The 23519-nt window shown below is 37.7% G+C and overlaps 1 protein-coding gene across 1 annotated transcript in view; it reads right to left on the bottom strand.

Moving 5' to 3' along the window:
* Positions 1-9522: 9522 nt before the first annotated feature.
* tyk2 (tyrosine kinase 2) overlaps positions 9523-23519 on the bottom strand; it is a 32126-nt gene continuing 18129 nt past the window's right edge. The window contains 14 exon segments of the mRNA XM_062049346.1: positions 9523-10031; positions 10099-10209; positions 10273-10390; positions 12242-12414; positions 12500-12618; positions 15112-15298; positions 15366-15677; positions 15734-15885; positions 18701-18836; positions 19021-19148; positions 20620-20707; positions 20782-20946; positions 21026-21141; positions 22686-22887. Coding sequence (XP_061905330.1) covers positions 9882-10031; positions 10099-10209; positions 10273-10390; positions 12242-12414; positions 12500-12618; positions 15112-15298; positions 15366-15677; positions 15734-15885; positions 18701-18836; positions 19021-19148; positions 20620-20707; positions 20782-20946; positions 21026-21141; positions 22686-22887 — 2157 coding nt within the window. The 3' untranslated portion in view covers positions 9523-9881.

The following is a 23519-nucleotide window of genomic DNA, read 5'->3' on the forward strand; positions in this document are numbered from 1 at the left end:
TCATTGGACGGGACGCCTGTGACGCGACTGGGCGGAGCTACGGGAGGTCTGTGACGCTAGTGGGCGGAGCTACGGGAGGCCTGCGACGCTGGTGGGCGGAGCTCGCTGTGAGATGCAACCCCAAACCGGAAGTAGACAAGACGGGAATATTCAAATGTCAACGTTCCACTTCACAAATAAGACGATAACGATAATAAATGATAAATGAAATACAAGCTACACATGAAATATTCTGCTTGACAACTCCTTTTCATTTTCATTGAGGGCGACATCGTATTTATGTTTCACCGCTTCTACTTTGCACAAAAACTAACTTCTACTTTGCACAAAAACTAACAAACTTCTACTTTGCACAAAAACAAACTTCTACTTTGCACAAAAACAAACTTCTACTTTGCACAAAAACAAACTTCTACTTTGCACAAAAACTAACAAACTTCTACTTTGCACAAAAACAAACTTCTACTTTGCACAAAAACAAACTTCTACTTTGCACAAAAACTAACTTCTACTTTGCACAAAAACTAACAAACTTCTACTTTGCACAAAAACAAACTTCTACTTTGCACAAAAACAAACTTCTACTTTGCACAAAAACAAACTTCTACTTTGCACAAAAACAAACTTCTACTTTGCACAAAAACTAACTTCTACTTTGCACAAAAACAAACTTCTACTTTGCACAAAAACTAACTTCTACTTTGCACAAAAACTAACTTCTACTTTGCACAAAAACTAACTTCTACTTTGCACAAAAACTAACTTCTACTTTGCACAAAAACTAACTTCTACTTTGCACAAAAACTAACTTCTACTTCGCACAAAAACAAACTTCTACTTTGCACAAAAACAAACTTCTACTTTGCACAAAAACTAACTTCTACTTTGCACAAAAACAAACTTCTACTTTGCACAAAAACAAACTTCTACTTTGCACAAAAACTAACTTCTACTTTGCACAAAAACAAACTTCTACTTTGCACAAAAACTAACTCCTACTTTGCACAAAAACTAACAAACTTCTACTTTGCACAAAAACTAACAAACTTCTACTTTGCACAAAAACAAATAAACTTCTACTTTGCACAAAAACAAACTTCTACTTTGCACAAAAACAAACTTCTACTTTGCACAAACAAACTTCTACTTTGCACAAAAACAAACTTTTACTTTGCACAAAAACAAACTTCTACTTTGCACAAAAACAAACTTTTACTTTGCACAAAAACTAACAAACTACTACTTTGCACAAAAACAAACAAACTTTTACTTTGCACAAAAAAAAACTTCTACTTTGCACAAAAAAAAACTTCTACTTTGCACAAAAACTAACAAACTTTTACTTTGCACAACAACTAACAAACTACTACTTTGCACAAAAACAAACAAACTTTTACTTTGCACAAAAACAAACACACTTTGCACACAAAAAAACTTCTACTTTGCACAAAAACTAACAAACTTTTACTTTGCACAAAAACAAACAAACTTACTTTGCACAAAAACAAACTTCTACTTTGCACAAAAACAAACACACTTACTTTGCACAAAAACAAACTTCTACTTTTCACAAAAACAAAGAAACATCTACTTTGCACAAAAACAAACTTCTACTTTTCACAAAAACAAACTTCTACTTTGCACAAAAACAAAGAAACATCTACTTTGCACAAAAACAAACTTCTACTTTGCACAAAAACAAATTTCTACTTTGCACAAAAACAAACAAACTTCTACTTTGCACAAAAACAAACAAACTTCTACTTTGCACAAAAACAAACTTCTACTTTGCACAAAAACAAACAAACTTTTACTTTGCACAAAAACAAACTTCTACTTTGCACAAAAACAAACAAACTTTTACTTTGCACACAAACAAACTTCTACTTTGCACAAAAACAACCAACTTCTACTTTGCAGAAAAACAAACAAACTTCTACTTTGCACAAAAACAACCAACTTCTACTTTGCACAAAAACAAACTTCTACTTTGCACAAAAACAAACTTCTACTTTGCACAAAAACTAACTTCTACTTTGCACAAAAACAAACTTCTACTTTGCACAAAAACTAACTTCTACTTTGCACAAAAACTAACTTCTACTTTGCACAAAAACTAACTTCTACTTTGCACAAAAACTAACTTCTACTTTGCACAAAAACTAACTTCTACTTTGCACAAAAACTAACTTCTACTTTGCACAAAAACAAACTTCTACTTTGCACAAAAACAAACTTCTACTTTGCACAAAAACTAACTTCTACTTTGCACAAAAACAAACTTCTACTTTGCACAAAAACAAACTTCTACTTTGCACAAAAACTAACTTCTACTTTGCACAAAAACTAACTTCTACTTTGCACAAAAACAAACTTCTACTTTGCACAAAAACAAACTTCTACTTTGCACAAAAACAAACTTCTACTTTGCACAAAAACTAACTTCTACTTTGCACAAAAACAAACTTCTACTTTGCACAAAAACTAACTTCTACTTTGCACAAAAACAAACTTCTACTTTGCACAAAAACAAACTTCTACTTTGCACAAAAACAAACTTCTACTTTGCACAAAAACTAACTTCTACTTTGCACAAAAACAAACTTCTACTTTGCACAAAAACTAACTTCTACTTTGCACAAAAACTAACAAACTTCTACTTTGCACAAAAACTAACAAACTTCTACTTTGCACAAAAACAAATAAACTTCTACTTTGCACAAAAACAAACTTCTACTTTGCACAAACAAACTTCTACTTTGCACAAAAACAAACTTTTACTTTGCACAAAAACAAACTTCTACTTTGCACAAAAACAAACTTTTACTTTGCACAAAAACTAACAAACTACTACTTTGCACAAAAACAAACAAACTTTTACTTTGCACAAAAAAAACCTACTTTGCACAAAAAAAAACTTCTACTTTGCACAAAAACTAACAAACTTTTACTTTGCACAACAACTAACAAACTACTACTTTGCACAAAAACAAACAAACTTTTACTTTGCACAAAAACAAACACACTTTGCACACAAAAAAACTTCTACTTTGCACAAAAACTAACAAACTTTTACTTTGCACAAAAACAAACAAACTTACTTTGCACAAAAACAAACTTCTACTTTGCACAAAAACAAACACACTTACTTTGCACAAAAACAAACTTCTACTTTTCACAAAAACAAAGAAACATCTACTTTGCACAAAAACAAACTTCTACTTTTCACAAAAACAAACTTCTACTTTGCACAAAAACAAAGAAACATCTACTTTGCACAAAAACAAACTTCTACTTTGCACAAAAACAAATTTCTACTTTGCACAAAAACAAACAAACTTCTACTTTGCACAAAAACAAACAAACTTCTACTTTGCACAAAAACAAACAAACTTCTACTTTGCACAAAAACAAACTTCTACTTTGCACAAAAACAAACAAACTTTTACTTTGCACAAAAACAAACTTCTACTTTGCACAAAAACAAACAAACTTTTACTTTGCACAAAAACAAACTTCTACTTTGCACAAAAACAAACAAACTTTTACTTTGCACACAAACAAACTTCTACTTTGCACAAAAACAACCAACTTCTACTTTGCAGAAAAACAAACAAACTTCTACTTTGCACAAAAACAAACAAACTTTTACTTTGCACAAAAACAAACAAACTTCTACTTTGCACAAAAACTAACTTCTACTTTGCACAAAAACTAACAAACTTCTACTTTGCACAAAAACAAACTTCTACTTTGCACAAAAACAAACAAACTTTTACTTTGCACAAAAACAAACAAACTTCTACTTTGCACAAAAACAAACTTCTACTTTGCACAAAAACTAACAAACTTCTACTTTGCACAAAAACAAACAAACTTCTACTTTGCACAAAAACAAACTTCTACTTTGCACAAAAACAAACAAACTTTTACTTTGCACAAAAACAAACAAACTTCTACTTTGCACAAAAACAAACTTCTACTTTGCACAAAAACTAACAAACTTCTACTTTGCACAAAAACAAACAAACTTCTACTTTGCACAAAAACAAACTTCTACTTTGCACAAAAACAAACAAACTTTTACTTTGCACAAAAACAAACAAACTTCTACTTTGCACAAAAACAAACTTCTACTTTGCACAAAAACAAACTTCTACTTTGCACAAAAACTAACAAACTTCTACTTTGCACAAAAACAAACAAACTTCTACTTTGCACAAAAACAAACTTTTACTTTGCACAAAAACAAACTTCTACTTTGCACAAAAACTAACAAACTTTTACTTTGCACAAAAACAAACTTCTACTTTGGACAAAAACTAACAAACTTTTAATTTGCACAAAAACAAACAAACTTCTACTTTGCACAAAAACTAACAAACTTCTACTTTGCACAAAAACAAACTTCTACTTCGCACACAAACAAACAAACTTCTACTTTGCACAAAAACTAACAAACTTCTACTTTGCACAAAAACAACCAACTTCTACTTTGCACAAAAACAAACTTCTACTTTGCACAAAAACAAACTTTTACTTTGCACAAAAACAAACTTCTACTTTGCACAAAAACAAACAATCTTTTACTTTGCACAAAAACAAAGCAAACAAATGGCAACTCAGTCACAAGAATATTACAATTAAATATATTACCTTGAATTGATTAAAGTGGACCTCAACTTAAACAAGTGTAAAAACTTATTGGGGTGTTACCATTTAGTGGTCAATTGTAGGGAATATGTACTGTACTGTGCAATCTACTAATAAAAGTCTCAATCAATCAAAGTCAAATATATTACAGTGACATATATTACAGTCAAATATATTAGTCAAATATATTACAGTTACATATATTACACTCCCTTAGAGATAGGGTGAGAAGCTCTGCCATCCGGGGGGAGCTCAAAGTAAAGCCGCTGCTCTTCCACATGGAGAGGAGCCAGATGAGGTGGTTCGGGCATCTGGTCAGGATGCCACCCGAACGCCTCCATGGGGAGGTGTTTAGGGCACGTCCGACCGGTAGGAGGCCACGGGGAAGACCCAGGACATGTTGGGAAGACTATGTCTCCCGGCTGGCCTGGGAACGCCTCGGGATCCCCCGGGAGGAACTGGACGAAGTGGCTGGGGAGAGGGAAGTCTGGGTTTCCCTGCTTAGGCTGCTGCCCCCGCGACCCGACCTCGGATAAGCGGAAGAAGATGGATGGATGGATATATTACAGTCACATATATTACAGTCACATATATTAGTCACATATGTTACTGTCACATTTACGGTACTTTTTGTCTTCTGTGAATAGAAAGTTGCTTTTTACGGTTACATTTTGCAGACTGAGATGCCAGTTGTTTTATTTTTTGTTTTTTACCGTAAAAACTACTGTGGACTTTACAGTGTGTTACTGTAAATGGCACAACGGTAACAACGTGTTTAACAATATGAAACTGGCAGCTTCATTGGCGGAATTTTAACGTCAAATAAACAGTGGTCTGTTTTTTTTACATTTACAGTAAAATGCTGTAAAAACAGATCAAATGTCACAATTGTACCAAAATATGTATTGTCATTTCACTGTGTAAACTTTAGTGGATTTTATGATTTCTGAAAGTGAAAACCTGAATTCACCCACTGAAATATTGATTTCAAATTTCATTTTGGAAAATGGTTAAAAATAGAAAATTCCTTATATTATTGTCTTTGTCATAGGAATTTCAGTTTTTTTGTGTTTTTAATATATTTTTTTCTATCATCCCCTACTTTACTCTCTCTCACTTTTTGGCATAAAGATCATGTCTGTAATGTTCAAATGTGTTGGAAGTGCCTTGATTTGTTTGTATATCAATAATAGTAAAAAAAAAAAAAATCCACACCACGAAAACACACAGGGGGAAAAAAAGGAAATGTGGAAAATTATTTTATTAGATTAAGAAAGTATTTTACGATAGGTACAAAAATCAACACTTTAAAATGTACAATATGAAACAACCTAATTGGTGTAAACACTTAGTTGATCTTCTTCCCGTATTGTTGAATGCATCACTTGCATACACAAAAAGTATAGTACTTTGGGCTTGTTAAAAAATATTTACAACCATTTTCTACCGCTTGTCCCTTTCGGGGTCGCGGGGGATGCTGGAGCCTATCCCAGCTACATTCGGGCGGAAGGCGGGGTACACCCTGGACAAGTCACCACCTCATCACAGGGCCAACATTCACACACTCGGGGCCATTTATTGTTGCCAATCAACCTATCCCCAGGTGCATGTCTTTGGAGGTGGGAGGGGCCTATCCCCAGGTGCATGTCTTTGGAGGTGGGCGGGGCCTATCCCCAGGTGCATGTCTTTGGAGGTGGGAGGGGCCTATCCCCAGGTGCATGTCTGCAGGAGCAATGACGATATAGTTTTTGTTGTGGATGCATGGTGCAATGCTATGTGGGCAGCATGTAGTATTAGCATAGCATTTAAGTCCCATTTTAAAACTCATTTATATACTCTAGCCTTTGAATAGAACACTTTTTGGACCAGTTGATCTGCCGTCTCTCTTTTCTGCTCCGCTCCCCTCTTCTGCGTGGAGAGGTCATCAGGTGACCACGTATCAGTTTCCACGGGACCCGGGATGGATGAATTGGTGATACTGCTGGACCCTCACACTAGGAACCGTATCCACTCGGCACACATCTGCAGTCCCTTCCAAGGTTTCTCATCATATTATGTTGACTTTTTTCTTAACCTTATGGGGATCATTGTGGTATGTGCGGCCCTTTGAGGCATTTGTGATTAAGCACATAGCTTTTTTTTTGTTTTTTTGTTGGGATTCACTTTTGTAGCTGTGTGTAGAAGTAGCACCTATGAAGTGGCAGCTGGTTGCATCATCCCTGTGCTTCTTTCATGTACTTGATGTCCTTTCATGTTTCCCTCTTGCTTCATACCAAGACGGCACCGCTGTGCTGTGCTCTTTCCTAGTTTTGACCTTTTTCTTTGTTTCTTGCATGGAAGAAAGAGAGCCCAGTCTACCAAGTCAGATCCTTGCGTGTCAAACATACTTGGTCAATAAAAGTGATTCTGATATTGATTAAAGCAGGGCCACATTGTTTCCCCGTCGTGGGATGAATAAAGTCTATCCTATCCTATTCAAGTTCCGTTGAAAAAACTGGGAAGATACTCAGAAAGTGTATGGATGGATGGACCAAGAGAAGATGTTTAAAAAGACTAAAAGAGGGGTGTCCAAAGTCAGCGTGGGGGCCATTTGAGGCACGCAGCTGTAGTTAGGTTGGCCTGCCACATATTGTCAAAATAAAATCCAGTAAAATTGTAAATGAGGAACAAAACTGAAATGTTTAAACTAATACCTAATATTTATATGCTTTGTCACCTATATAAAACATGGCAAAGTTTTGTCATATTTATACATATACATATATACATACACATATACAGTATACTGTATATATTAGGGTTGAACGGTATAGCGGTACTAGTATAGTATCACAGTACTAATCAATCAAAAACAGTACTATAGTCTGTTTGAAAAGTACCAGTTCCCGGTGGTTTTACAAGCAGAGGAGCATGTTGGGCAGCGCACACACACAGAGTACTTACAAGCAGACACAGTGTGTAGACAGAAAAGGGAGAATGTTGGTGTAAAAAGTCAAGATAAAGGTGAAGTTATAACACTGAAACACCCTCAGGAAGAGCTGCTTTAACACATGCAGCTAACATCCATCCACAGTGTTTTAGATACTTCTAAATCACTAATCCTGGTCTCCATGGTGACAAATAAAGTAAGTTTCTTACAAGTATCATTATCACTGGAGGACGAGGAATAGCTAAACATGCTTCACTACACACCGTAGTACTTTTCTAAATAAAGGGGACCACAAAAAATGTCATTATTGTCTTTATTGTAACAACAAATGTTAGTGTACAATAAACATATGTTTATTATTGTCATTTAGTCCTTCAATAAAATGTTGAACATACTAGACAACTTGTCTTTTAGTAGTAAGTAAACAAACAAAGACTCCTAATTAGTCTATGCAGTAACATATTGTGTCATTTATACACCTATTATTTTGTACACATTATGAGGGACAAACTGTAAAAAGGAATTATAAATCTACTTGTTCATTTACTGTTAATATCTGCTTATTTTCAGTTTTAACATGTTCTATCTACACTTCTGTTCAAATGTAATAATCACTTATTCTTCTCTTCTTTGATACTTGACATTAGTTTTAGACGATACCACACATTTAGGTATGGATGTGATACCAAGTAGATACAGGATCATACATTGGTCATATTCAAAGTCCTCATGTGTCCAGGGACATATTTACTTTAAGAAGATGTTGTGATTAGGGATGTCCGATAATGGCTTTTTGCCGATATCCGATATTCCGATATTGTCCAACTCTTTAATTACCGATACCGATATCAACCGATACAGATATCAACCGATATATGCAGTCGTGGAATTAACACATTATTATGCCTAATTTGGACAACCAGGTATGGTGAAGATAAGGTACTTTTTTAAAAAATGAATCAAATAAAATAAGATAAATAAATTAAAAACATTTTCTTGAATAAAAAAGAAATATAAAAACAGTTACATAGAAACTAGTAATTAATGAAAATTTGTAAAATGAAGTGTTAAAGGTTAGTACTATTAGTGGAGCAGCAGCACGCACAATCATGTGTGCTTACGGACTGTATCCCTTGCAGACTGTATTGATATATATTGATATATAATGTAGGAAGCAGAATATTAATAACAGAAAGAAACAACCCTTTTGTGTGAATGAGTGTAAATGGGGGAGGGAGGTTTTTTGGGTTGGTGCACTAATTGTAAGTGTATCTTGTGTTTTTTATGTTGATTTAATTTTTAAAAAACCAACAACAAAAAAACCGATACCGATAATAAAAAAAAACGATACCGATAATTTCCGATATTACATTTTAACGCATATATCGGCCGATGATATCGGCAGGCCGATTTAATCGGACATCTCTAGTTGTGATGCTAAAAAATATTGACGTAATCATAGTAGTATCGACTAGATATGCTCTTGTACTTGGTATCATTACAGTGGATGTCAGGTGTAGATCCACCCATGGCATTTGTTTACATTGTGACGGTGGTGAGCTATTGTATCCTCCTACGGTGTGTAGTGAAGCATGTTTAGCTATTCCTCGTCCTCCAGTGATAATGATACTTGTAAGAAACTTACTTTATTTGTCGCCATGGAGACCAGGATTAGTGATTTAGAAGTATCTAAAACACTGTGGATGGATGTTAGCTGCATGTGTTAAAGCAGCTCTTCCTGAGGGTGTTTCAGTGTTATAACTTCACCTTTATCTTGACTTTTTACACCAACATTCTCCCTCTTCTGTCTACACACTGTGTCTGCTTGTAAGTACTCTGTGTGTGTGCGCTGCCCAACATGCTCCTCTGCTTTTCTGTCTACACACTGTGTCTGCTTGTAAGTACTCTGTGTGTGTGCGCTGCCCAACATGCTCCTCTGCTTTTCTGTCTACACACTGTGTCTGCTTGTAAGTACTCTGTGTGTGTGCGCTGCCCAACATGCTCCTCTGCTCCTAAAGGCAGCAATGTCACCACGTGACTTGGACGATGTAGTTGAATAGCCCTGGTGTATAGTGCAAGTCCTGACCAGGGTCTAGGTGGACTGGGGTGTATTCCAGCTGATAGGCAGGGTAATTGTTACCCCGGAGAAGAAGAAGCATTGACACTACCTAAACATGCATGTGACCATGCCAGCACGGGAGAACATGCAAAGGCCACACCCAGATGTTCCACTGGAGATTGACATTGGGTTAGGCACAAAGTCACTTTACCAGCCTTGCAGAACCTTCCTTGGTCTTCTTCAGACAAGTGGATCTGCAGCGCTGATGGGATCCAGAGAGAAGCAGACATTTGGCTGTAGGCGCACACCCTCCAGCTGCTCAAAGAGGAGCGTGAAGGATGGCCGTCGTGCAGCTTCTTCATGCCAACACTGAGCCATGAGCATCTGCAGCTGTGGTCACATTAAAAAAGGGTGTAATATGAGACGGCCATAAAAGGCATGACATGATGTTCCTTACCTCAGGCAGGCAAAGTTTGGGACAAGGCAAGCGCCGCCGTCGCTCTAACAGACCTATGAGCACCATCGCCGTCATCTGCTCAGGGGCCAGCCCTGATATCTTACGGAATGTCTGCAGACAACATGGCGTCACACACACACACACACACACACACATTTGGGTGTGACAACGTACCACCGGGGGGCTCTGGCTGGGGTCACAGCGGGTTAGAATCTCATAGAGCGTCACACCAAAAGACCAAACGTCGGAGGCGAAGGAGAATCTGCCCTCTCTCAGGCACTCCAGCGCATACCTGAAAAAGGTGCATGTTTGAGGGCAAATATAGAGCGCTTTGCTTCATGCCAATGACTTTTAAAAGTGTGTGTGCAGCCTGAGGACGACTTTTATACCACATTATTATGTTGGACACCTTTTAAGGAGGCTCAGGAGTTCTTTCGCGAGTATTTGGACTTCATATAGAACACATTTTTACATCACTAAATGGCTAATATGTTCATTAAGTCATTCATCCATCCATACATACATTTTCTACAGCTTGTCCCTCTCGAGGGGGTGCTGGAGCCTATCCCAGCTGCACTCGGGGTACACCCTGGAGAAGTTTCTGCTACGCCGCTCCCAGTCTGTGGAACGCTCTCCCTGGCCACCTGAGGGCACCACAGACTGTGGATGCTTTTAAAAAAGGCTTAAAACCCCTTTATTTTTTAGATATATGTGTGCTAGTTCTAGCTATTAGGCTGTTCTACTTTTTATATGTTTTTGTACTATTTATTTTACTTGTTGGGGGCAGCTATTGGTGGTTCTAGCGTTGTTGTTGTTTTGTTTGTTTTTTAAATGCACTGCAGCACTTTGAGGTTGTTTGCTCAATGTAAAGTGCTTTTACAAATAAAATCTATTATTATTATTATTAGTAAGTTGCCACCTCATGGCAGGGCCAACACAGGATTAAACTAGTCAAAGATCCTCTATATCAGACCTGGGCAAATTAAGGCCCGGGGGCCACATGCGGCCCGTTGAGCTTTCCCATCTGGCCCGCCGGACATTCTCAAATAATTGTTTTAGATCTTTAAGATGGAAACTGTAGCTGCCATTATGCAGTCATGTTTTCAAATGACCGTAAGTCTTTAACTATACAAAGTATTTTAATGGTTGGAATCTGCGCTTATGGATGATATACGAGTTACTATGGTAATAAAGTTAGTTACTATGGTCATCTAATTAGTTACTATGATCATCTACGTCACAGCAGCTCAGACGAGGCACCAAGCAGTGTGGGCGGGAAGACTTTCCACAGACGTGGAAGGAGATTTTCACAACAAAGTTCTAAAGCTTAGTGATATATAGAATGGAATAGAATAGAATAGAAAGTACTTCATCGATCCCTGGGGGAAATTCAGCAAATATCAGATATATCAAATTGTAGGTGGGTTTATTCTGTACCCTTTGCATTCATATTTCACTGTTTGTTGCGTTTCACTTGATTGTAAAATATGTCGATCGAAAGGGGGTGTGACGTTCATAATTTGTCAATATTCAGTGTTTTATCGTTCATAGAAAAATGTAAAAATTCCATTACGTTTTTTAGGGCGGTCCGTCATAACGTTTTTAAGCATTCAATCAGACATTATTGTGAGGTTTTGTATTAGTGTTCCTAAAAATAGATATACCGGCCCCCAGACACATTTTTTTCCCTAAATGTGGCCCCCGAGTCAAAATAATTGCCCAGGCCTGTTCTATATGCTGAGTGCTCTGCTCTTCTTTATGGCCGACTGCAAAAACATTAGTGGACAGATGTGTTTCTTGAACCTTTTGAATACAGGCTAGTTTTTACCTTCTTGTCTCACTCTAGTAGAGAAAGCGTTGAAAGTAAAACAAATAAATATATGACCTACTTAAAATCAATGTATTGTATTGGTTTTAAAATGAAAAACTATTATAATAGCCCTAGCATCCTTTTTATTTTTCAGTGTGCGGCCCTCAGTGGAAACAGTTTGAACACCCCTCTTTTATATGAACAAGAGTCCTGGACTGTGAGGTAAAAAAAGGTAACATTGAATTGAACAGCCCTGCTTTAGGCTTGATTAGCCTATTTTTCAAAGCTGGCAACACAAGATTTTTCGGGCATTTTTTGGGCACAGAAGCTTACCAGAACACAGGACTGTCACCATCCTCGCGCACGCAGTAGTAGGTGTCGTCCTCAGAGATGTACTTGGAGAGGCCGAAGTCTCCGATCTTTACCAAACTGTTGCACTTGACTAGAATATTGCGGGCGGCGAGGTCCCGATGGATGTATCGCTGCAAGTGCAAGTACTCCATCCCCTGAGAACATCATCAACAAAAGAGTGCATGATCGTCACTGACAAGAAGTGAAAGAATTGGCCGTGACAAATTGAAAGTTGCTGACCTGGCAGATCTGCTTAGCAAAGAGCACACACTGAGATGTGCTGTGTTCACCCTTTTGAAGGAACTTATCCAGACTACCCAGAGTCAGGTACTCCATTATTAGGTGCACCACTCGTCCTCCTGGTGGTGGCAAACAAGTTAGCATCTTTAGCACATCCTTCTTAAAGGCAACAATGACAAATACATAAACCATGTGAGCCTAGCAGCTCAGTTTTTATTGTTACATTCTTGAGGCCCTCAGCCTCACATGACTTGCTTGGAGTCTTTTCAAGGAGGGCCATTACGCCAATGCTTCTGGTGACTTTCTCAAAACAAACCTAGCTTTTAGTTTTTTTTTACATTTGTTAATGTTCCAGTCATAGTTGAAATATACGGAGCCCCTAAAGCAGGGGTCACCAACGCGGGCACCGGGTAGCCCGTAAGGACCAGATGAGTAGCCCGCTGGCCTGTTCTAAAAATAGCTCAAATAGCAGCACTTACCAGTGAGCTGCCTCTATTTTTTAAATTGTATTCATTTACTAGCAAGCTGGTCTCGCTTTGCCCGACATTTTTAATTCTAAGAGAGACAAAACTCAAATAGAATTTGAAAATCCAAGAAAATATTTTAAAGACTTGGTCTTCACTTGTTTAAATAAATTCATTAATTTTTTTACTTTGCTTCTTATAACTTTCAGAAAGACAATTTTAGAGAAAAAATACAACCTTAAAAATGATTTTAGGATTTTTAAACACATATACCTTTTTACCTTTTAAATTCCTTCCTCTTCTTTCCTGACAATTTAAATCAATGTTCAAGTACATTTATTTTTTTTACTGTAAAGAATAATAAATACATTTTAATTTAATTCTTCATTTTAGCTTCTGTTTTTTCGACGAAGAATATTTGTGAAATATTTCTTCAAACTTATTATGATTAAAATTCAAAAAAATTATTCTGGCAAATCTAGAAAATCTGTAGAATCAAATTTAAATCTTATTTCAAAGTCTTTTGAATTTCTTTTAAAAATTTTGTTCTGGAAAATCTAGAAGAAATAATGATTTGTCTTTGTTAGAAATAATAAATGATAAATGGGTTATACTTGTATAGCGCTTTTCTACCTTCAAGGTACTCAAAGCGCTTTGACAGTATTTCCACATTCACCCATTCACACACACACACATTCACACACTGATGGAGGGAGCTGCCATGCAAGGCGCTAACCAGCAGCCATCAGGAGCAAGGGTGAAGTGTCTTGCCCAAGGACACAACGGACGTGACTAGGATGGTAGAAGGTGGGGATTGAACCCCAGTAACCAGCAACCCTCCGATTGCTGGCACGGCCACTCTACCAACTTCGCCACGCCGTCCCTTGTTGGAAAATATAGCTTGGTCCAATTTGTTATATATTCTAACAAAGTGCAGATTGGATTTTAACCTTTTTAAAACATGTCATCAAAATTGTAAAATTAATCTTAATCAGGAAAAATGACTAATGATGTTTCATAAATTCTTTTTTACATTTTTTCAAAAAGATTCGAATTAGCTAGTTTTTCTCTTTTTTTCGGTTGAATTTTGAATTTTAAAGAGTCGAAATGGAAGATAAACTATGTTTCAAAATTTAATTGTCATTTTTTGTGTGTTTTCTCCTCTTTTAAACCGTTCAATTAAGTGTAAATATCATTAATTATTAATAATAACATAGAGTTAAAGGTAAATTGAGCAAATTGGCTATTTCTGGCAATTTATTGAAGTGTGTATCAAACTGGTAGCCCTTCGCATTAATCACTACCCAAGAAGTAGCTCTTGCTTTCAAAAAGGTTGGTGACTCCTGCCCTAAAGGGACATGGAGGGGAAAAATTGTACTTTTTGCGAGATCTCGCAAAAGGCTTTTTTCCTATGTCAGTGAACCGGAAGTAATGGAGGAGCCTACCCATCATCCGTGGGAGAAGTTTATTGATTTCTATTTTAGTATCGGCCTAACATACAAAGACATTGTCAGAATAATTGTATATAAGTTATCACGCAACTTGTCTGCTATGAGTTCAGGTTGCCCTGCGCGAAGACAAAAGCTGTCTTTGATCTCATCAAGCAAACGGCGGACGGCTTGTAAACCTCCACTGTGTGCGATGGAATGCGCCGTGGAGGTGTCGGTTTCTTTGATCTATTGGACTGCCACAGGAAGGACCCGAAATCTACGAGCAGAGAGGAGGCAAACCTGACACCGCTCCAAGCACCTTTTTGTTTAAACTGTTTATGACCCCTCCCCTTAGAAGCAGCTGCAACTATGTAATCAGGAAATGCCCAAATAAATGAGGAGGGAGGAGCTTGTTCCTCAGAGCGGTGGGGTGACACTGTACGAGAGTACAGGTCCACACGCGCTCTCCTCATGAGCTAAATTGAAGCCTGTCCCTGTTTGATTCCTTGCTTCTTGTCTTGTTAAATAGATAGTTCGGTGTTTGAACCTGACAGACATCAGATCGTATTATGGTCCCACAACAGAGCACAGGTGATGGGTAGGCATGCTCCCGCTTCTCCATCGCTGTGGCTGTTTTACTTCCGCAAAAAAGTATTGCGAGATCTCGCAAAACATCCACATCCCTTTAGGGGATTCTGACCTTTTCACAAGGACTCACCTATTTCTGTCCGTCCTTTGTACTTGACAATGTTTTGGTGATCAAGCGACTTCAGGATGTTGATCTCCTTCAGCCAACCCTTGGACAGGTGAGCGTTCTCCTGCTTTAAAGCCTTGACGGCCAGCAGCTCTCCTTCCCCGTCGTTGGCTGGGTCGTACATGTACAGGCTCACCTTTCCAAAATTACCCTACAGACGGAGCACGTGAGCCGAGGGGGTGGAAGAACAAAAAAGAGGAGTTGACAGTAAAACGCACCTTTCCTAACTCCCCTTTGAATTTCAGGAAACGTTTTTGGAAGAAGGTGTCTTGGGCCTTAGAGGGGGTTCCACTGTGGGTTGTATCAGGATCTGTGCAGAGGCGTGGAAATGATTAAATGCACCCAAAAAGGTGATAATCATTTAAAGAGCGACTTAAGGGCACACTTGTGTTCATGATGTCGATGAGGTCTCGGAGCAGGGAGCAGAAGGAAGGTCTGTCTGAGGGCTGCTGGGTCAGACATCTGCTGATGAAGCCCGCCAGCAGGGGGGAGGAGGGTAAGGACCATCCTGGCTGCTGGTAGAACTCCTCCTGTGGACGCAGGTCAGTCATGACAGGGTTGATGAATGCAGGCCCATGCAGCCCACCTCACGCGACGTGTCACCGCTGAAGGGAAGATCGCCGTCGTTAAAGATCTCCATCAGGGTCATCCCGAAGCCCCACTGGTCGGCCCCGGGGCCCACGGGCGTGTCCCCCCCGACGCACTCGGGAGCCATCCAGGGAATACGCTCAAGTCGCTCTGCAATGGAGGAGGGTCGGATGAATGAGCAAACTAGAAAAGGACCCCATTTCCTGATGGTACAGAATCCTAAGAAAAATTCTGAATCCAAAAGGTGATCTGTAATGTCATCACTTGCTCTTAATCACATTTCTGACATTTCCTGAAAGTTGACTCAAAATCCACCCATAACCTTCTGAGCAGTCATGGATGTATTACAGTAGTATGGTGGATTTGGTGAAGAGCCACCAGTTATCAGTGCTGATTTATGGCATTTTGACGTGTAACTGTAACTACAACATAACTACATCAGTAGATACAATGTATACCAGGGGTCAGCAACCTTTTTGAAAGCAAGAGCTACTTCTTGGGTAGTGATTAATGCGAAGGGCTACCAGTTTGATACACACTTCAATAAATTGCCAGAAATAGCCAATTTGCTCAATTTACCTTTAACTCTATGTTATAATTAATAATGAATGATATTTACAGTTAATTGAACGGTTTAAAAGTGGAGAAAACACGAAAAAAATGACAATTAAATTTTGAAACATAGTTTATCTTCAATTTCGACTCTTTAAAATTCAAAATTCAACCGAAAAAAAGAAGACAAAAACTAGCTAATTCGAATCTTTTTGAAAAAATTAAAAAAATAATTTATGGAACATCATTAGTAATTGATCCTGATTAAGATTAATTTTAAAATTTTGATGACATGTTTTAAATAGGTTAAAATCCAATCTGCACTTTGTTAGAATATATAACAAATTGGACGAAGCTATATTTCTAACAAAGACAAATCATTATTTCTTCTAGATTTTCCAGAACAAACATTTTAAAAGAAATTCAAAAGACTTTGAAATAAGATTTAAATTTGATTCTACAGATTTTCTAGATTTGCCAGAATAATTTTTTTGAATTTTAATCATAATAAGTTTGAAGAAATATTTCACAAATATTCTTCATTGAAAAAACAGAAGCTAAAATGAAGAATTAAATTAAAATGTATTTATTATTCTTTACAATAAAAAAAAAAAATTTACTTGAACATTGATTTAAATTGTCAGGAAAGAAGAGGAAGGAATTTAAAAGGTAAAAAGGTATATGTGTTTAAAAGTCCTAAAATCATTTTAAGGTTGTATTTTTTCTCTGAAATTGTCTTTCTGAAAGTTATAAGAAGCAAAGTAAAAAAATGTATGAATTTATTTAAACAAGTGAAGACCAAGTCTGTAAAATATTTTCTTGGATTTTCAAATTCTATTTGAGTTTTGTCTCTCTTAAAATTAAAAATTTCGGGCAAATTGCTAGTAAATAAATACAATTTAAAAAATAGAGGCAGCTCTCTGGTAAGTGCTGCTATTTGAGCTATTTTTAGAACAGGCCAGCGGGCTACTCATCTGGTCCTTACGGGCTACCTGGTGCCCGCGGGCACCGCGTTGGTGACCCCTGATGTATACACATATGGTACCATTTAATATATATATATATATATATATATATATATATATATATATATATATATATATATATATATATATATATATATATATATATATATATATATATATATATATATATATATATATATATATATATATATATATATATATATATATATTTAATATAAACAAATCAGGGTTGTCCCCATACCAATATTTTGGTACTGGTACCAAAATGTATTTCGATACTTTTCTAAAAATGTCATTATTGTCTTTATTTGAACAACAAATGTTAGTGTACATGAAACATATGTTTATTATTGTCATTTAGTCCTTAAATAAAATGTTGAACATACTAGACAACTTGTCTTTTAGTAGTAAGTAAACAAACAAAGACTCCTAATTAGTCTGCAGTAACATATTGTGTCATTTATACACCTATTATTTTGTACACATTATGAGGGACAAGCTGTAAAAAAAGATTATTAATCTACTTGTTCATTTACTGTTAATATCTGCTTATTTTCAGTTTTAACATGTTCTATCTACACTTCTGTTCAAATGTAATAATCACTTATTCTTCTCTTCTTTGATACTTGACATTAGTTTTGGATGATACCACAAATTTGGGTATGGATGTGATACCAAGTGGTTACAGGATCATACATTGGTCATATTCAAAGTCCTCATGTGTCCAGGGACATATTTCAAGACTTTATAAACATAATATGAATATTAAAATAAGGAAAAAAGATGTTGTGATGCTAAAAAACATCGATGTAATCATAGTAGTATCGACTAGATATGCTCTTGTACTTGGTATCATTACAGTGGATGTCAGGTGTAGATCCACCCTTGGTGTTTGTTTACATTGTGACGGCGGTGAGCTATTGTATCCTCCTACGTTGTGTAGTGAAGCATGTTTAGCTATTCCTCGTCCTCCAGTGATAATGATACTTGTAAGAAACTTACTTTATTTGTCGCCAGGATTAGTGATTTAGAAGTAGCTAAAACACTGTGGATGGATGTTAGCTGCATGTGTTAAAGCAGCTCTTCCTGAGGGTGTTTCAGTGTTATAACTTCACCTTTATCTTGACTTTCTACACCAAAATGCATCCATTCTCCCTTTTCTGTCTACACACTGTGTCTGCTTGTAAGTACTCTGTGTGTGTGCGCTGCCCAACATGCTCCTCTGCTCCTAAAACCAGCAATGTCATGACGTGATGGCGCGCCGTCATGCCCATTGGGAAGCGGTACTTTTCAAACAGAGTAAGAATATCAGAGTAAGAAGTTGTCAAATATGATACAACAGCATCTTTTCAATCAACACTCGCCTTCTTTGCACTTTAGGCAAATATAATGAGAGCATTGATGTTGTTTTAAGTATAAGAACTGACCTTCTCTGGAAAGCAAATGGAGGGCAATTCCTGGGTCACTCAGCTTGACAAGAGGGGATGCACCTTGCTCCAGACCCGGTCTTGCCACAAGGATGTTCCTGGCACAAACGTTTCCATGAACCCGACCCTGAGCCGCCTACAACAATGCTGGAGTTAGCCATCAATATAAAAGCAGCCATTGAGACAAGTCTGCAAACACTGAAGCCGTTTTCAATCACTGCAGTAATCTCATTATGAGACTTGCTGGGAAGAAACAAGCTCTTCCAAGACTTCACTTAGCTGTGATTACAGAGACTTGCCTTGACCTGAAGGCCACTTACCAGATAATTCAGGGCGCTGGCCAGCTGTTTGGCAGCAATACATTTCCAGCGAGGAGTCACTTTGCCTTTCTGTCTGCGAAGGAAAACATCCAAGGGCCCAAATTCCACAAACTCCTCCACCATGATGTCTGCAACAGAAAATAATTCATCATGTCATCAATTGTCTCTGTGTCAAAATCATATTTAAGACCTTTTATGAGATTGTAGGACATTTTAAGGCCTTAAATTCAAATGATTGGATTTAAGACTTTTTAAAACTTTTTAAGACCCTGGGATACCCTGGCTTCAAATGTGGCTGGTCTGCTGATCACTCTGCCATGTGTTGTTTCTTAAATTTTTGCAATCGACCAGTAGGGTCTAAAAGATCGACTGGTCGATTGCATTTGACAGGTTGGTGACTAATCTCGACCATTGATTCTCAAACTGTGGTACTTGTAACCAGGCTCCATCAAATGGTACATCAAAGAATCACTTCAAGAACAATGATTTATTTTTATATTTTTAAACACAGTGATTCTGTTCAAACTATGCTACTGTATTTTAATGTTGTCATCATGGTGGTACTTAATGAATACTTAGGTCTACTACACTATTGTATTTACGGTAATGTTGTCATCATGGTGGTACTTAATGAATACTTAGGTCTACTACACTACTGTATTTAATGTTGTCATCATGGTGGTACTTAATGAATACTTAGGTCTACTACACTACTGTATTTAATGTTGTCATTATGGTGGTACTTAATGAATACTTAGGTCTACTACACTACTGTATTTTAATGTTGTCATCATGGTGGTACTTAATGAATACTTAGGTCTACTACACTACTGTATTTAATGTTGTCATTATGGTGGTACTTAATGAATACTTAGGTCTACTACACTACTGTATTTTAATGTTGTCATTATGGTGGTACTTAATGAATACTTAGGTCTACTACACTACTGTATTTTAATGTTGTCATCATGGTGGTACTTAATGAATACTTAGGTCTACTACACTACTGTATTTTAATGTTGTCATCATGGTGGTACTTAATGAATACTTAGGTCTACTACACTACTGTATTTTAATGTTGTCATTATGGTGGTACTTAATGAATACTTAGGTCTACTACACTACTGTATTTAATGTTGTCATCATGGTGGTACTTAATGAATACTTAGGTCTACTACACTATTGTATTTAATGTTGTCATTATGGTGGTACTTAATGAATACTTAGGTCTACTACACTACTGTATTTAATGTTGTCATCATGGTGGTACTTAATGAATACTTAGGTCTACTACACTACTGTATTTAATGTTGTCATTATGGTGGTACTTAATGAATACTTAGGTCTACTACACTACTGTATTTAATGATGTCATCATGATGGTACTTGAAGAGTCAAGTGTTTTCTGAGGCGGTACTTGGTGAAAAAAGTTTGAGAACCACTGATCTAGACCACAAGAAGTGTTTAAAATGTAGATTAAAATCATCATAGGTCCCCTTTAAGTGATGAGTGTGTGTGTGCGTGTGTGTGTGTGTGTGTGTGTGTGTGTGTGTGTGTGTGTGTGTGTGTGTGTGTGTGTGTGTGTGTGCGTGCTCTCACTTTCAGATCCGTTGACAGACAAGCCGTACATTAGGACCAGGTGACGGTGAGACATTTGGCTCAAGAAGCTGGCCGTTTCAAAGAAAGCCTGAAAGGTGGACAGCAAGTAGTTGTAGTTGTAGTTTATGATTAGCAGACAACATCAGTGTCATGGCCGCTTACAAATCTGATTTCTTCATGGCTTTGTTCCAGAACCTTCAGCACCACTCGCACAGCTTGCCGTCCATCCCCGCTCACCTCGTCCTCTACATCTTCTTCTACTCCTCCCCCGACTTGCAGCTGTCCCGAGTAGATCTTGGTTCTGGTCCCATAACCCATATGAGGTCCCTGTCCGTAAAGCCCACACCTGGCAGCTCAGACACATACCACAGCAGAAGCATAAAAGCAGTGGAGTGGTTGTCCTCACCTGAATGATATCTTTGTACTTGATCTGGATGCACAGCTCTAACGTCTTTGGGGCCAGAGAGCGCACATCTGGACTGTGGTCCACATTGTGTCTCTTCACCAGGAGGTTGGACAACTCTGCAGCATACCAGTCCTCACAGGTTAGATGGCACCAAGACAAAACTACAAACCTCCAAAGTGGTGAAGTTGTCACGTTGTGTAAATGGTAAATAAAAAGAGAATACAACAAATCCTTTTCTACTTATATTCAATTGAATAGACTGCAAAGACAAGATATTTCATGTTCACACTCGGAAACTTTGTTATTTTTTGCAAATAATCATGAACTTAGGCATTTTTCCCAGTGTGTTACATGGCCTTTCCTTTTAACAACACTCAGTAAAGGTTTGGGAAGTGAGGAGACACATTTTTGAAGTGGAATTCTTTCCCATTCTTGCTTGATGTACAGCTTAAGTTGTTCAACAGTCTCCCTTCTCATATTTTAGCTGCCACACATTTGCAATGTCTGGACTACAGGCAGGCCAGTCTAGTACCCGCACTCTTTTAATATGAAGCCACGTTGATGTAACACGTGGCTTGGCATTGTCTTGCTGAAATAAGCAGGGGCGTCCATTATAACAATGCTTGGATGGCAACATATGTTGCTCCAAAAGCTGTATGTACCTTTCAGCATTAATGGTGCCTTCACAGATGTGTAAGTTACCCATGTCTTGGCCACTAATACACCCCCATACCATCACACATGCTGCCTTTTACACTTTCACCCTAAAACAATCCAGATGGTTCTTTTCCTCTTTGGTCCACAGTTTCCAAAAAACAAAATGAAATGTGGACTCGTCAGACCGCAGAACACTTTTCCACTTTGCATCAGTCCATCTTAGATGAGCTCGGGCCCAGCGAAGCGTTTCTGGGTGTTGTTGATAAATGGCTTTGGCTTTGCATAGTAGAGTTTTAACTTGCACTTACAGATGTAGTGACCAACTGTAGTTACTGACAGTGGTTTTATGAAGTGTTCCTGAGCCCATGTGGTGATATCCTTTACACACTGATGTGGCTTTTTGATGCAGTACCGCCTGAGGGATCCAAGGTGTGTAATATCATGGCTTACGTGCAGTGATTTCTCCAGATTTTCTGAACCTTTGATGATATTACGGAGCGTAGATGGTGAAATCCCTAAATTCCTGGTTGAGAAATGTTGTTGTTCAACAATTTGCTCAGGCATTTGTTGACAAAGTGGTGACCTTCGCCCCGTCCTTGTTTGTGAATGACTGAGCATTTCATGGAAGCTGCTTTTATACCCAATCATGGCACCCACCTGTTCCCAATTAGCCTGTTCACCTGTGGGATGTTCCAAATAAGTCTTTGATGAGCATTCCTCAACTTTATCACTCTTTTTTGCCACTTGTGCCAGCTTTTTTGAAACATGTTGCAAGCATCAAATTCCAAATGAGCTAATATTTGCAAACAATAACACCATTTTCCAGTGTGAACATGAAATATCTTGTCTTTGCAGTCTGTTCAATTGAATATAAGTTGAAAAGGATTTGTTGTATTCTCTTTTTATTTACCATTTACACAACCTGACAACTTCACTACTTTTGGCTTTTGTAGTAACAAACTGGTTGTCTAGAATTAGAAGCGCAAGCGATCGAAGGACTAACCTCCTTGGCGGGGCAGGCAGCATTTTTTCACGCCGTAGCTCTCCATGCCGCATTTGAGTATGAAGTTCTTGAGGGTGTCTATGAGCTCCTTCACACTGGAGAACTCCTGGTCCCAGCCATCCAGGGAGAAACTGGAAGCCTTGTGCTGGATACAGAACTGCTTGTGGCTTGGCGTGCATCTATTCTGTGGTTCATATTGGAGCTACAAAACAACCACAATGAGTTTGGCCTATAAGACTTAAATGGACTTTTTAACGATGTTCTAACAGTAGTACTTAAGAGGGTTTTGAGATAAGTTATTGTTATGCTTTAAGTTGCAAGCAAAAAATGGAGCAACAAGCATCCCTGCCTTTAGTTGGTGTAGCAAATGGAACTTTGATTTCCATAACACCCAACCAAAACATCCAGTCTTACTGGCTAGCATTAGCTCATAGCTAGGGTTCCACATCACTTTGTTTTTCCAACCATGGGAAGGACGAAAGTGAATGTGAAGACGAAGAAGGTGATGATAGTCATTGAATTAAATAAGAAATCATCCCCGAAAAAAATGACTTGGCGACGCAATTTGAGCGTATAACTGCTAGTCTGCACCACAATGAAGCAGAATGAGTCACGTCAGACAATGCTGCTAAAATATCTAAAGAGCAGACATTTATCCATGAAAATATAGAAAAGCTGCTGATGGTGTGCTTGACGGAGAAGCAGCACAAAGGAAATGCAGTAAAAATGTCCACTCTCCAAGGTAAATGTTGTACATTGTTATTACTTTACTTCATAATACTGTAGTTGTTAGTACTATATTTTACTGTATTGTTTTCTACAATATTTTTAATC

Source organism: Entelurus aequoreus, linkage group LG06, assembly GCF_033978785.1.
Source record: "Entelurus aequoreus isolate RoL-2023_Sb linkage group LG06, RoL_Eaeq_v1.1, whole genome shotgun sequence".
Taxonomy (NCBI): domain Eukaryota; kingdom Metazoa; phylum Chordata; class Actinopteri; order Syngnathiformes; family Syngnathidae; genus Entelurus; species Entelurus aequoreus.